The sequence below is a fragment of the Pecten maximus genome, chromosome 2, assembly GCF_902652985.1.
Source record: "Pecten maximus chromosome 2, xPecMax1.1, whole genome shotgun sequence".
Classification (NCBI taxonomy): domain Eukaryota; kingdom Metazoa; phylum Mollusca; class Bivalvia; order Pectinida; family Pectinidae; genus Pecten; species Pecten maximus.
In genome coordinates this window covers 44093343-44110570 of record NC_047016.1, presented here as the reverse complement: position 1 = coordinate 44110570, position 17228 = coordinate 44093343, and the positions used below count along the sequence as shown (strand labels likewise).

Sequence of the window (17228 nt, the reverse complement as noted above, 5' to 3'; positions counted from 1 at the left end):
AAGTATCTTAATTGATGATTTCTTTTAGTTTATGGTTCCATTTGTTATGAGACGGAAGAAAAGAAAATCCGTCTATCTTTTACCATGCATTCTGAATTTGGTTCTTTATTTGCGTATTTGCATATAGCTAATTTGGCACATGGATCATCACATTTTAACAAAGCAAGCAGCCGATCACCTTTCGTAAAAGAGAAACATTTCTTTAGGCCAACCCCTTTGTGAAATCATAGCTATGCGAGAACCGGAACAGAATACAAATGCCTGTCTACCTAGCTATTGTTGAAAAAAATATGGGCGCTCAACCGTCGAAAACTGCCGAGTATTGGCGTGCCAAGCTCTTACACTCTGTGGATTTAAACAAAAGGACTAATAATATCATAATTTTCCGTTGGTGATTTCGCCAATTAAACAAACAGATTTATTATTTATATTCACATACAGTGTATCATATATATATCTCACTCAGAATTTCCGTTTAACACATGTTATTGAACTCATTCAGGTCTATTTCGGGGATTTCCAAAGTTCTATATTTAAACTATACGTTATGAGGTGGATGTAGCTGTTGCTGTTGGTATTGTTGAAGCCATTCTCAGACAACGATTGTGTTGATAGTGCAGTTTATCAACTTCAGATAACGCATATCAGGTATACCAATACTATACATGTACACTACCTCAATTGGTATGGCGGACCGTAACGTACAAGCGGAACTGATACAACTCGTGTTGGATAAGTTTCTAGAATTGAACTTCGCACAAGTAAGTTTTTTGACTTATTAACTTATGTTGATTAGAAACATAGAACCCTTGTTCATTGAAATGAATCATTCGTTTCATATGTTAGTGACATGTTCTGTCTGTCATCGAAATGTAGACATTTATCATATGATTATAGTGATCAAAGAACGACAACTCTAAAGCTCTACCTACACAACTGGTCTAGAATGTTAACAAGTGGTCACGGTATATAGACATATACAGGATATTTACACATTGTATAATGATTACATCTGTTAATAATAATTGAACTTTAAAGCAATAAGTATTGGCGTTTGGAACCTCTATTCCCAATATAAATCCCTTTGGGTTTGAGAATATTTCAAACGTTTTGATATACAACATAGGTTTATATATCATATATCTTACAATCAAAAGATGTATATAAATGTATTAATTTTTGAAAATGGGGTATGACGTCCCTTTAAAAGAACTTCTGATTTGATGAACCCTAATCTCAACTTGATAATCAGTGTTTTCTCTACATAAAATATGAGTGATATCCCTTCATTCATCCGGAAGAGTATGTAAGTGTTTAGCTCAGTCCACTTTCCCATCACATGTTATAATAGCATTGTCATCTGTGTATGATTGAGTTAAAATTGATTATAAGTCCCATTCTTCCACACTCACGGAAGGAAAAGGATTTGGAAGATTTGCTATAATATTCACTTTTTGGTCCAGTCCCTCTGTCCCTGAGGAAGTCGTACCTACATTTATTCATTATTGTTCCCCTCTTCACCAAAAGATAAAGCATTTAATCTTTTCTGTGTGGAAGAGGCAGACGGGCACGGTTTAGGAGGTATTGATGAAATATGGTAAGATTATGAAAAAATTCTAGATCAAATTTGATTAAACTGTCTTCATTAAGTAGTAATTGAAAAATTCACATTTGATACGAGTATGTTTCTACAATACTAGGTGTTTAGTATAACATTACTTGGGTATGAAGCACGTCATACTAGGTTAATGTTCCCCGTTACACGTTTGCCTGTTTGCAGCTAAATCCGAATCTTAGTCTCCGACTAAAAGAAAGTATGTCTGTTGGGTCCGTCTCCTTAATGTATCAATGCTTTACAAAACATATCGACCAAACAAACATTATGCTCTTAATAAAATGTGGTTAAAATCCCTTCATTCATTCATTAACCAAAACTCAATACAAGGTTTCATTGTGCAGCATTTTCTAAGATATGTTATTGTACTTTCAGATTAAAAACAATTACCTCCAATATCGATGAGGTCTCCACTAACCAAAATCACCATGTTTTACACACTTTAGTGTTTTTGTGTTTTTCCTGGCTTTATCAGTATCGATGTAGGTTTTTAGTTAGATATATTTTTGTATCATAAATACACAAAGGAACAAACATGTCCAACTTATATAAAGCCCTTTCCCAAAAACAGTGTACAACACAAATATTTACACAAGATGACATTAGAATTTACATAAAGTGATTTTATTTTTGAAAATGTGAGTTTAAGAAAAGTAGAGATAGGGTGATTATATGAGGGAAATGGAGGGAGAGCATTTAGAAGTCTCCATCATATAGATTTATTTTACAATTTTTGAAGAATAATTAGATTTTTTTTGACAAGAAAGTTTTAAACTATGTATTGTTTTTAGACACAGTGAGTGTCTTTCTCGATTCAGCTGACATTTGTTGACATTAAACTATTCCATACTTTAAGCTGTTCAATGTTCATCATATCGCATGCCATGTTTTGATTTCACCGTTATCTTTCCTTTCCTTCCGATATATCCGTTTCGCAAATGCCATATGAATCGAGAAATATCAAAGACGCTGTCCTTAGTTATATATGCATACATGTATATATCATTGAAGGGACATATTTGATTAAAGGAAGAGAAAAAGAGCTGATAGGGAGGGAGTGATAGAGGGAGAGAAATAGTGCGGAGGGAGATACAGAGATCAAAATCTGATTGTATCACGAATATATTGCTGAGTGTTCAGACATATTTTTTTCGCTTTCTTCCTTTGTTAAATCAGGGCTTCCGTGAAATATTAGTCGCAGGTCAAAAGAAATGAACTCAATTAACTCGTGATATCATTTTGCTCTCTGATATACATACTTGTCAAAATTAAAGAAGAAATGTAAGCATTTTCTATATAGTGTCCACATTGACAAGGTTGGAGCATGAAATAACTCATTCAGAGTACTCCATCTACATCTTAATCTGGCATGCAAAATATTAGTTTTCGTGTGTCCAACCAAATAATAAATAGGATTTTTATTTTCAGTTTCAAATATTTTATTCCCCCAGCATTATTAATATATATATATATATATATATATACAGTCAAACTTCGATGTTTCGAAGTTCAAGGGACTAACAGAAAAACTTCGAAACAGCGGGACTTCTAATTATTCATGGTTGACAATAGATCGATGTTTTCTTGATAATGGCCATATCTGTTAACGTAATATGTCCTCGGTGTCTTCGTGTTGATCGTCGCCTGTCAGGCTCACATCGAAAAGTTTAGTTAATTTATACCTCAAACACAACAAAATAAAAATACTCTTCATCAATTATACCTTAGCATTTTTTAATTACACGAACTATGTATATGTTACAAAGCACTTATATCCCGGCTTATAGATAAAACAAAAGTACAATTCACACTTACGTTAACGTTTTTTCTGCTAACAGTGTTAAAGGCACATGTGTTTACGTTATGTGGATATAAAATACGGAATACCGATCAGTTGGAGAATAAATGCTTGAATGACCAATAACCGATTTATATGGTTATTTATGTATAAGTTTGAAACCTGACACTTTGAATATGATGTCTTGAGTGAAGGCATCGCTAATTGTTTGTGTTTAAAATTGATCCGCTTTTTTTTTTACTGTTCCGTAAAATTTACTCGCCAACCGATGATTTCAATGGCGGCGGAGATTATCAGAGACGACTACCGGTATGGTTTACCGGAGTTATTGAATGCCATGGCTTCTAAATATACCATTTATCTATCAATTTAGTCTGATTATTAATTACCCCATGATCGGGAGTGACAACACACGCTATCGTTATCCCAATTGTCAGTCAGGGCAGTTGTAGGAGGGGTGTGAACTCTTGCCGCGGGGGTCACGACAAACACCTGTCCTGTGGTCAGTACAGGTAAACTTTTTGTTCGAATCATGAGATGTCAATGACCTATACTATCATAGCTAAAGGGCCACGAAAAAAGTTCGATACATCGAAAACTTCGATTTATAAAAATTTGAATCATACATAGGTTCGTTAGTAGCGTTATATAGTGAGGAAATTCGGGACCAAGCAAAAAGTTCGATACAGCGAGAAATTCGAATCAACGAAGTTCGAATCATCGAGGTTTGACTGTATATATATATATGTATATATATACTTAAGCTATGTCATTGTTATATATATATATATACATAATTAATAGGGATTGCCAGGGTTGGGGAGCCCTGGGATCAACCCCCTGAACACTATTGTGTCATCACGCAGGAGGACTTGCTCACTGCACACAACTTAGTTCTAAAACTATGTAGAAGGGAAGACATTATGTAGAAGGGAAGGTAACTTTTGGCAAGATGTTCTTTTCATGAAAGTCTATCAAGTTTCAAAAAGATAAGTTCAGAAGGTATAGTCCGAAATGTTTAGGTGCATAAGAAGAAAATTTTAAGTATCAAATAGTATAGTATATACTGTACATATATGGATTTATATGTGACTCTACTTGTTCAGTATAGATGCATATGATAGGGAGAATAACATATTCTAATACAGAAACAGAACAGAAACAGCAAAGGAACACCACATTATACACATTATACATTCACACCAAGGACTCAAAACTATATAAACATAGTACATCAAATCACAACCATAGCCACACAAACAGGTATACATCACATGAAGATTGACATACTAGCTTTACAACTGCTGACTCATGTATATAAATCAAATGAACACCAGTTGGCATATATGTCCAATGAACGTGAGAATAAGCTTATAAATCCCCAGAGTAAATGGGTTTTTTTTTCAAATGTATATATAAATTTGATCAAATATATTAAGAATTAAAGTTATATATGTTGTCAATTGGATAAGTACTACCACTTATGTAGGTAAGGTTGGGAATAAATCAAGTTTCTCATTCATTTTAACATACAGTGAGGATCATTGTTGTTTAGATTATAAAATACAGGTCGGTTATTACAATTTCATCTACCAGTACTTATTTATCCATTTGTACACTACAACCGCAGCAAAATAAACCCCTAATTTTCGAACATATCTTTCCATTCGATCCATATTCTATCAAATCTTTCAATACATACATTTTTTTTTTTGACAACATTTTTTTCTATTTCATATTTGAATGCCAAAAACTCATTTAAACCTTCAAGACTAAGCCTTTGTTTCTTTCTTGACACAGAGTGTATGTAAAATTTCACATATAGTATAAGGAAATTTAAAGGTAATGAAAAGCAGCTGGTATCTCAAACAAGAATTCCACGGAAGTGGAGGTGTCGCCTGTGTATGCGAATAATTAAAGGGTCATAACTCTTTAAAATTAGGACTTGAATAAAAAAAAACAAGCAATACTAGCTCAGCATGAAGTTTCGAATTAATCCATTAAAATATAGAAACCGTTTTCGGAAAAAAATAAATGGTTATAACTCTTTTAAAAACTTGCGAAAGACTTCCCATGAAATTTTGAATTAATTCCAGTAATTAAAGGGTCATAACTCTTTAAAACTAGGACTTGAATGAAAAAAAACAATAACAAACTTGTCGACAGTATTACGGTAACGAACATTCTATTTTCGCAAAAAAAATTAAAGGGCTATAACTCTTTTAAAAAGGTCCGAATAAATTTGGTTAACGAACTTGTCCACAGTATTATGGTAACGAACCTTCCCATGCAGTTTCAAATTAATCCTGTAATAATTATTCAAGTTATTGAGTGGAAACCATTTTCGCAAAAAATTAAAGGGCTATAACTCTTTTAAAAAGGTGCGAATAATTTTGGTTATCGAACTTGTCCGAGCTATCATGGTAATGAACCTTCCCATTAAGTTTCGAATTAATCCGTTCTAAACTACTAAAGTTATCGCACGAAAACCATTTTCCGGACGACGCCGACGCCGACACCGACGCCGAAAAGTAATACCTATATGTCTCCTTTTTCAAAGGCGACACAAAAAGGACTGTTTCCAATCTAAAATCAGTTACTTTACTAGTTTTATCAAATATTCCCATTTTAAAATTTTGCCAAAGTTGAAAGGATTGCGGACGTTCCCCAAAAAAGATGTTCTATGGTTTCAATTTCTGTATTACAGATATTACAGATGTTAATTTCAGAGACTTTAATAGTTTTTAAATAGTTATTTAAAGGAAGAATGCGGTGTTGTAGACGGTATTGAAACCATTGTATGGTTGTATCTTTGGTAGTTTGAAAGGGGATATTGTATATTTTTTTCCAGTCCATATTTTTAAAGGCATCATGCTGTTTCCATTTTTGTTCAGCTGTTATTAAACATCTATCTTTTTCAATCAAACGTATATAAATGTCCTTACATCCTTTATTATTCTTTAATAAAATGTAAATATGACTTGGTACCAGTGGTCTTTCTATTATATTTTCTGCCATTAAGAATAGATCCAGATCCTTACATCTTTGTTTGATGGACTGACATATACTCTGATAAAGCAAGACGTTTTCTGATTCTATATCAAATTTCTGTTTAAAGTTTATGAAAGATAGAAACTTATTATCTTGATCTAATAAATCGCAAACATTTCTTACGCCTTTGTTAAACCAGTCCCTGTTAAAAAAAGAATTGTTGCCAATACAGAAATTTGGATTATACCAAATCGGAAGACTTAAGAATTCTTGTGAAGTTTGTACTTGTGCTACTTCTGAAATTTTAATCCATGCCTGGAAACATTTTTCCAAAAATCATTATCAGTTCTAAAATGTTTAACAAAGTCCGTACCCAGGTCTGATATATTTGCTGTAGGGAAGAATTTTTTTTTTTATTTATCCAACATTTGTTACTGTTCTTAAGTAATCTTTGCAACCATGTAGACTTTAGACTGCAAATGAATTTTGATATATCAATCATTTTAAGGCCTCCATTTACATAATTTTGAACATATATAGTACCTCTTTTAATTTTGTCAACTGGTGATTGCCAAATGAAATTAAAGAAAGTATTATCCAATTGTTGTATAATGGTGTTGTCAGGGGTTGGAATAGATATAAACAAATGGTTTAGTTTTGGTATAATGATTGATTTCAATACTACTATCCTACCAAGAGGTGTTAGAATTCTACGTGACCACTGACTTATACTGGTCTTTATATTTTTCATAGCTTTAGAATAATTCATCATAACAATTTCTTCTAAGTTAACAGAAAAGTCAAGACCGAGTAAATTGACTTTTAAACCAGATATTTTTCCAAAACAATTTAATACATTTAAAGTTTCATTGAATGAGTTTCTAGATCCATCTAATATTATTGATGTGTCATCTGCAAACTTTGACAGTTTATGAGCTTTTTGTCCTATTTGAATACCACTGATATTTTTTATTATTCTTAATAAGAATTGCTAATATTTCAGCGAAAAGCAAGAATAGATATGGAGAGACCGGGTCCCCTTGTCGGCAGCCCCTCTGTATGTTAAAGAAATCTGACAGAATACAATTTTGAGTTATAGCAGAAAATGTATTTTTATATAAAGTTTTTATCCATCTTTTGGCGCTATCTGTAGGCGTATCGCCTATTGCACACCTAACCCAGGTTCTGGCTTGGGCTTTCGGCAGTTCAAGAATAACGAAATTCACATAAACATTTCTCTAAAGTTTATTCTCTAGTAATATACTGAGTAAATATAACAATATACAAGTCGCTGGGACAAACACGCACATACTACGGACAAACTTACATGGTGACATATAACATGGGGCCAGCTCCCGGCTTTTCCCCGACAATGAATATATAATATAATACACAGACACGTACCTTACAGCCCCCACCCAGACAACACGTTGGCGGCTACCGACGGACTAACGAAACACACGTGCACCCGATATAAATACCCTACAACGGCCAATCAGTGGCGCCGAACCAACAACATACAAACTCAGATACACCCAACCAATCACACGATAACTAACACTCGACGGAAACATTCGCGTACATACAACATGACGGACTACAGACTTCCCAGCGACCGTAAACAATAAAGGTATTTACATATACATATATACACATCCACAGTAGATACAACAATCGAGTGACAATTGCATAGTTCTCGCATACACCTTACACCAGTCGACAGGCCTATCCACACACATACGCACATCGATCTATACGAGACTTCCACATATCTCCAAAATTAAAAAGTCAATTACCTTATTTAGAAATTCACATGAGACTGAGTCGAAGGCTTTTTCAAAGTCTAAAAAAATTAAAAGCCCTGGTATGTTATTCAAATCAGCATAATTCATGATGTCATAGATTAGTCTTGTATTTTCACCAATATATATCTTCCAGCTAAAAAAACCTGTTTGTGTTTCAGAAATAATATTATCAAAAACAGTTTTTAGTCTATTTGCTATACAAGCTGATGCTAATTTGTATACAACATTTAATAAAGTTATAGGTCTCCAATTTTTTAGTAAATGTCTAGATTTATCTCCCTTTGGTATACAAGTGATGATACCTTGTCTTTGTGTAATAGATAATTCCCCCTTTATGTAGCCAAAATTAAGGGATCTTATAATAAATTCAATAATATAATTTCAAATTTATCCCCCCAAAAAATATAAAAAATTCCCTTGTAAAACCATCTGAACCAGGAGACTTGGAATTTTTCATGTTTTTTAACGCATAAAAAAGTTCTGATTCCCCCTTTAGTTTTGCTTTCTGAATATCACTTAGTTTAGCATAGTCAAAACCACTTAAAAGATCTACCAAATGTTTGTCCTCAATAGAATCAGAGTGATCAGCATATAGAGATTGGTAAAAAAATGTACTTCCTTTAGAATTTCTTTCTGACCAGTTATTACTTCACCACTATCTTTCTCTTTTTTAGTAATAGTTATATTAAATATACATTTCAATAATTGTAATTATATGTTTCTAAATTACAAAAATATTTTGACGGTTTTCTCCTTCTTCTAGCCAAATAACTTCTGCTCTGATCATATGACCCTTCATCTGAATCTTTCTGAGGTCTTCTAGCTCGTTCTTTTTCTCCTAATAAGTTTCCAAATTAGATACCCAGGAATTACTTTTTTCAAGCATTTCTATATCAGATATTAACTTTATTATTCCTTTCCCTTTTTTTAAATGATGCATGTGATAATGTTGTTCCCCTGATCTCCATTAACAGTGTTTCCAAAAAAGTTGATCATCAATACATAATAAAAGCTCTAAATCAGGTATATTAGAGATATCTTTATCATAAACTGGTGAAGCATATTGTTGTTTTATCCTGAGTATTGTATCTTTAACTTTTTGAATATATTCATGGTCACAGAGAAGACTATTGTTTAATTTCCATAGGCCTTTGCCTTTTACAAAGTTATTTAATCTAAGTTCTAATGATATAATGGAATGGTCTGATCTGTAGCCGACATTAATATTAGTCTTATCAATAATGTTTAATAGGTTTTCTGTGGTGAGGAAGACATCTAATCTTGCTTGTTTAATAGGGTTCTTTTTTCTCCATGTGTATCGCTTGTGGCTGGGATAGAAATGTCTAAAAGGATCAATCAAATTATTTTCTTCTATCATTTTCAATAGGCGTATACGTGCATTAGGATCATTTATATGTAAATAATTATTAGTATCTATATCAGGGTCTATAACTAAATTGAATTCCCCACATATAATATAACTAGTATTACTGCAACTATTAATTTGTTCATAAACTTTTTCATAAAAATCAGAATCATCTCTATTTGGACCAAACATATTAACTAATGTGAATCTATTTTTCTCAATGCTAATATCTAGCAATATTACATTACCTTGTGTATCACTCCATAAACTATAAATTTCAAATTCAAAGTTATTGTTAAAAAGAATACATACTCCTCTCAAGTTGTTTCTAAATGAGTTAAAATAACATTTATAACCCCATTGTTCTGTAATTTCTTTTTCTTGGTCTTTTATAAAATGGGTGTCCTGTAGACAGATAATATTATAATCACTATAATGATTAAAAAAAATTAAAAAAATCAGCCCTTTTCTCTTTTTGTAGCAATCCTCTACAGTTTGCAGATGCTATTTTAATGTTTTACGACATAATTTAAAAAAAACTTAGAGTTTACTTTTTTTAGAGTTGTTGTTAATAAAACCTGTATTGAAAGTTAAAAATTAACGATCTTAGACAAAAAAAGGGAAATTACCATGTATTTTTTTCAACGTGCCTTCATCTTCACACACAACAGGAACAAAGAAACATGTAAGCAGAAATATGTCAAATACACATACATAAATTACATTTACAAAAACTGATATGCACATTATCACACTTAATATTGAAATATAAAGAATACACATTTACAGATATATATATAAATAAGGATCTTATTTCCAAATTCCGCAAGTCTATTTCACGGATAGTATATATATAATTTGTAGTAAGAAAGAAAGAAAAAAAAACAACAAAAAAACAAAAACAAACTTGCAGGAGACATTACTAGATATACCTTAACCATGCATATATTTCAATACACAGTACACATATTGTATTCCATAAATAGAAAGATATATGTCATCGCTGTAGGTATCCGAAAATTAATTAACATCATTTGTTATATGTTGTCAAACTATTTCTAAAATTCATTATTATTAGTATAACGCTTATTCCAATGCTGAATAAAATCAAAACACGTCGAAACATTGAAATACCAGTCATTTCATCTTATTTTGCTGTTAAAGCTTTTGCCATCATATATCTTTGTGGTAACATGCAAATACTCTTTTCTTTCAGGGCTGGCGCTTATGGTTAAACTATATACATCGGTCGTCATATGGACAACATATTCCACTACTGTTACCAGAAGTAAGTTCAATATAGCCTCCAGAAAGCAACACTTGCACTTACGTATAGATAGACACTTCTAAGAGGATGAGATGATTGTCAAAATATCTACATACATGTAGGTCCTACCAATAAACACCAATGCCATATTAAATATAAAGGATACATAACAGTGTCTTTAGTAATACCAAATGTACTTCACTCTTGTGGCTATAACTGAAGATACTGTTAGATATTCTATTTATATTACATTTTTATGGCAAAACAAACCGGATAAGCCTTTTATTTTACGTTGTTTGTAAGCAGTGATGTGATTAGTCAAATCAGTCAGAAAAATGATATTTTTCACTAGTGAAAATATCACGTTTAGAGATTGAATATATTTTGATATATCACTGGAAATAAAACCGTTTATTTAATGTTATTTCATACAATTTGATCAATACAGCGAAATTACAATCAAGTGTGACATATATACAGAAATGAGATGTCAGACACTTGACTCGTATCCGAATTTAAATTCTACCACGTTTGCTATGCAACGCCAGTATTGATTGGTTTAAAACCGTGTATTATTTGCCAGTAATACACTCTCGTGTCAATAATACACGCTCGTAAGTCACGGCTGTTACAATGTTATGTATCTAATATTCCCCCGTTGATAACACGATTACTGTAGCCGAATGGGCTAATGGGTAAGAATTTTTCATGTATAAGCAAATGCGTTTGCATGGCGTATTACGCTTACGTTAGTAAATCTGCATGTATATAAAAATAACTTACACATATGCGAGTCTCAACATCTAAACGGGCTAACTAGGCTAAGCAATGACAAATACGACATGTAATATCATTTGATATTATATACGTAAAATACATGAGTCGACCGACGAAGTTTTTTTCATGTTAATTGAAATAACGTTTCAGAGGAGCTATAATACAATACTATATCATCTGATGGATTATTGAAGTTTTTGTTTATATTTAGGAATTAATAATAGCATGGTATATTCATTAACTAATGTTTCCGATTAAATAATTGAATATGAAAAAAATGAAAAAAATGGGATAGTGTCGACTCGGCTTACTATCACGACGCGAGGTTGAATCCTACGTATGCCGCTTTTTTCATCCTTTTTTTTAAATTTTCAAAATCAATGCCATATGATAGATGTTCTTGATTGTAAGCCTGTAAAGAAATGTATATTTTATCAACAAAATAATGCAATACTCAAGAAATAAATTACGGCCTGAGTTATTAATTAAAATTGCAAAATATCCTCGTCCTCGTTGTATATCCTGCAACAATACACGAATCATCGTTAATTATTTCTTAAGTAACACATGATATGATTAACTTTCTTATTACAGTTCAGATTAGTCTATTTTCTATTATCAGCCAACAGGGAAAATGAAGTTATGGGCAAGCCTGCTTCTAATTCTGTGGTTCGTTATGACTATTGCTTGGATATCTGTGATATTTACTATGGATGCTGTCCAAGCCGACCTCACGCCAGAAGGAAGATTCCGGGAAGTCTACGCAATTCCAAGAGTTATTGGAAACATCAAAGCTGTACTCATTGCTCTCGCTTCTGTTCGTCTGCTGCATTTTCTGAATTTAATCCCGACAGTCTTATGAAAAGAGATTATTAATGGCTAAATTCTGTGATCATGTTTTGTTTTGTTGAATGTATTCATGGTGTGTCGACTAAATCAGAGACATGGAAATGCATTGTATGTCGAAGAGAAAATGGGCTAAATAAACTACTGGCCAATTAAAAAGCGCATACTAATATGTTATCAAACATATGATTATATTAACGTATCGCTTGAAAAGTAAAGAAAATCTAGAAATAGAACGATTAGAAATGATTCTATAGAAAGCACTGCTGCGTCCCTGTGACATGGTGTCATCTCTTCTATTGTTATTGGTTTTAATTATACTCGTTTATAATATTATTGTTTTTGTAAATAAACTCTGAAAATCGTAATTTGCTTTCTTGTGTTTTTGTGTATTCGTTAAGCAAGAGCACAATTGTCCTCCACATACAGAGCAGGACAAAATATCTAGCTCAGAATAAGACCTTTTTGTGGTCAGTTGGATACTACTTTAGTTTTGTCTACGATATCTATTCCATCTCTAGAAATCAATATGTGACACCTGATCAAACAAATTTATCGTATTTATGATTTTTACGCCAGGCTTTATAGTACCTATCAGGTCGCGTATATAATTAGAAGATGAACCCCAAATTGTGATATTTTAAGTTTTACATCAATATCTTTACATGTACAATAACACTTTAACACTTTATCGAGTGGCCGTGTCCTCCTTAGTAGCCAAGGTGTGTTATTTTTTTAAAAAACATTAAGTAATTCTTTAATTACGTATCAAGATACGTTCGTTGATTCGCTGAGATCAAGTGACCATATACAACAGTATGCATCAGGGGAAAACTTTCAGTAAATAACCACGATATAATAAAATTGTTAAAAAAGAGTTATGACATATATGCATAGTTGACCATCACTTGCATAAACTGGCGATGTTGCATGATTGTATAGTATAGAATATTGGTTTTTAAGAAACTACAGAAATGCAAGCTACCCGAGTATTATTGTTTGAGACTTATATTATCTCCCTTTAATTAATAGCTTTATCTGGAGCTGCATATAATATAAAAAGGCTATTGAAAGTAGCTATTGTTAGTTATTGAATTTATGGCATGTACATATATATGGCAAGTAATGAATAGAGTAATAAAAAAATAAAGGATTTTTGTCCTTATTGTTTATAACATTTAATACAGCTTTCACACTCACTTTCACACATTAGTTGAATGCATATATATATACAAATAAGTGGTGTATTTTCAGTTGGAGAACAAAATCTATGTTATATGGACCATTTATTTTCAAACTTATTGCACGCCCCATATACTGTAAACTTAAATGGTTCCAATACAGAATAATACATAGAATAATTAGTACAAATACATTTTTACATATGATCAACATAAAAGACTCACCTCTCTGCACTTTCTGCAACCGTCATATTGAAACAATTACGCACATGTTTTGGGAATGCAGAATAGTTGAAAACTTCTGGGACGAATTTAAAGTATGGCTATACAATAAGACAACTACAACTATACAACTACAAAATGTTGATGTAATATTGGGTAAGTTACCCAAGGAACACGAGTTAAAATATCTCAACACTTTACTTATATTAGCAAAGTTTCATATCTACAAACAAAGACTTAGAAATTGTCTTCCTTATATAAATGGTTTTAAAAACGAATAAGATATTTACCTGAAAATAGAAGAAGTAATATTTAGAAATAAGATGGAGTACAATAAGTTTGAAAATAAATGGTCCATATAACTTATATCTTATTCGATGATTACTTGAAAAAAAGAGAAACCCTAACTTACCTTTGAGTATGTCGTTATACAGTTTATTAAGTGAAAACAAAACATTTCTTGGAAACTATCCTAATAACGGTCCTTTTCTATCTTAATTCCTGTCGTTCTTGTAAATCGTCGCCCGATTATCCGCGATTCTGTAAATCCTTTTTCCTAAATGAGAGCAGTGTTACCACGCAATTTGTAGTAAAAATTTCAAAGTCTTTTTTTACCGGATGAATTGTCACGAGATGGAAAGATAATCTTCACTTGGTACATGTTTCGACCTAATTATATTGGAAAAATACTTGTGTCAGACCTTCGATTGGAAACCTTTTTATGAGTGTTTCATATCCCATTAAACAAACTGTTCTCTAAAAAAGCAAATTGTGGTAGACTTAAAAACAAGAAGTCATATTAACATGTGTAGGCCAATATGCAACATCGATTCGCATTCACTACATTTCTAATTTGTGTTGAACAGACATATGAACAGCATCCTTTTAAGTTCTCTGGGCTATTTATAGCCCCTAGAACTATAGCCAGCGGTCGAAAAATTAGCTGCTTTGCACCTTGTAAACAGATTTTAAGCCTAACTGTGCATTCATGGCTGTATGTTGTGATGCCAGATTATAGGTATTATGTAGTTGCTGTGTTGATAGCAATCACAATATTCGATATCAAATGGAATTCTTTTAATTTAAGAAAAAATAAGTTTGAATGTCAATTTTGGTAACAACGGTGAAATACGAGCTATACCTCCCACTAGGCGGCATCGTTGGGCCGAGATTCAGTGCAATTTGGGTATGTTGGTGTTATCTGGACTATTGACAGTATCAATTAATTTTGTCCAGGCAGGGCTTCAACCACTGCTCCCTAAGGTGTAGTTTACACTAAAGGGGAAACACACACGTGTGTCTGTGGTCTACAGTGTAGTGAAGGGACAAGTCCTGAATGTGTTTGTGGACAAATACCTCTGTCTTGGTACATACAATTGCATTGCTTTATATCATCAAAAGATGTTATTGAAGAATTGATGAAAATAAAATACATAAAGTTATATATAGCAAATTTATATAATGTATGTGACATAAAGTTATATATAGCAAATTTGTAATTTATGTGACATGAAGTTTTAAATAGTAAAGGAGTAGGTCCGGTAAGGGCCATAATCGGCCCCAGGAAATGACAAAAACTAATGTTTAACATTCAGCAGAAATGTTAATAGTTTCAGTGAGTTGAAGAGCCATATTTTAAAGATATAACAATTGTTTTGTTAAAAGGATGTGTTATGGTTAAAAATATCGGCTCCTAAAACGCCGTGGTGTGCTTATTTTTGCCATTTCTTGGTAATTTCAGATAGAAAACTGAAGTTTTGACGGTGGCCGCACGTATGTTACAAAACCATTTTTCAATCATAAAGACACATCAAAATTGTATATCTAATGTGTAAATATCGTTTTGTAACATCCATGCGGCCAAGTCGAAAAAATGAAAATATCGATGTTAAAATAGTGATACCCACATCACGTACTTACGGAGAAGCAATACTCAAAACGAGTGTTGGGACAAACTATCCGGAAAGACTACGATAAGACAATTCTACACTCGTTACTCCTGGCGCTGTAGTAAAGCTATGATATCGTAATCATACAAAATTGGTCAGTGTGATTTTATTGTACATATGTATTTTTTATTGAATTAATTTACAATCGAATATTGTTAATCCGGAAAAACATTTGACCGTTAACCGAGTTATCGTACTGAAATATTCAGTGTCATGTCAAGCGATCGCGGAAATGTAAACAAATCACATCGGCACCTTTCACTCCTGATAGACAACAATGATCATCCTCTTTCCTTGCTGGACATCGCCAATATAAGAACTGGACATGCAAAATATTCAACAGGTAAAAAGAGATTGTGTGTTGAAGTTGTGAAGCATAATCACACGAATCCTGCCGGCACCCGGGCAGACGACAAAACCCAGCACCCTCCCCGAAAATATCAGCCTATCCACACCTAATGTATTATGGCTTAAACTAAATGTTTCCAATGTCCAAGTAGTCCCATATCATATTTTTCAAGTGAAGCTTAATATTTTGATGTACAGTACGTATATTTGAGTTTTAGAATGATTTACATCAACCGACCTTTACAAGCACTTGGCGAGAGCCGACTGACAAAATTAAACCTAGGTGCATTATGGCCTGTGATACACGAAATTGGTGGTTTTATCTTAAATGTCACCGCTCCATATGCTAAGTGTTAGTATTATTATTAAATTTAGTCTAAATCTAACATTTTGGTTTGATTCTAGAACTTTGAAGCAGTGACAAGTTTAAGATAAAGCAAAAAATCAGTGACTTTCATATTAACCAAGGGAGGCGACTCTAATAATCAACCCATTCGCCCACTCAGTCATTGGGTACCCTACTGTACATGTTACAGATATATCATTATATATTAAGAATATATTTAAATAAAAAAGGTGTGAAAAGTACATCGATATGATTTCAACAATATTCTTAGCTTTTAACTTAAATAACCATTCAACGGTAGCCCATTATCAATAAAATATTTTTTTAATGTTGAAACTTAACTTAATCGAAATTTCTCAGATTATCTTATGTAGGCTAATATCTTGAATCATAATTTTTTCTTACGCTGGCATTATTTCAAATATTTCTGTGGTCTTTGAGAAATCCATGTGCGGTTTTGATTTCAAAATACATGTACAGAAATGATATCTAATGAGAAGAATCATCCAACAGATTGACACTATTAAAAAATGTAGATAGAATATGATTTTTTTTTTAAATATGTACGGCACATTTTTAAATAATACACTCTATAAATTTGAATAAAATATATATTGGTCTGTTTATTTTTTCAAACAAAGTATACGTTTTACATATATATATGCATGCAAGTTTGAATTTCAGGTTTGTAAAAAATCTTGGTTACATTTAAAAAAT

The 17228-nt window shown here is 32.3% G+C and overlaps 1 protein-coding gene across 1 annotated transcript; it reads left to right on the top strand.

Annotated features, from left to right (window-relative positions):
• The first annotated feature begins 460 nt into the window (after positions 1 to 460).
• On the top strand, positions 461 to 12837 carry LOC117322193. Its single transcript, XM_033876964.1, has 3 exons — positions 461 to 761; positions 10792 to 10863; positions 12242 to 12837. Exons 1-3 carry the CDS (start codon positions 666 to 668, stop codon positions 12479 to 12481), a joined length of 408 nt encoding a protein of 135 aa, XP_033732855.1. The 5' UTR covers positions 461 to 665; the 3' UTR covers positions 12482 to 12837.
• Positions 12838 to 17228: the final 4391 nt, after the last annotated feature.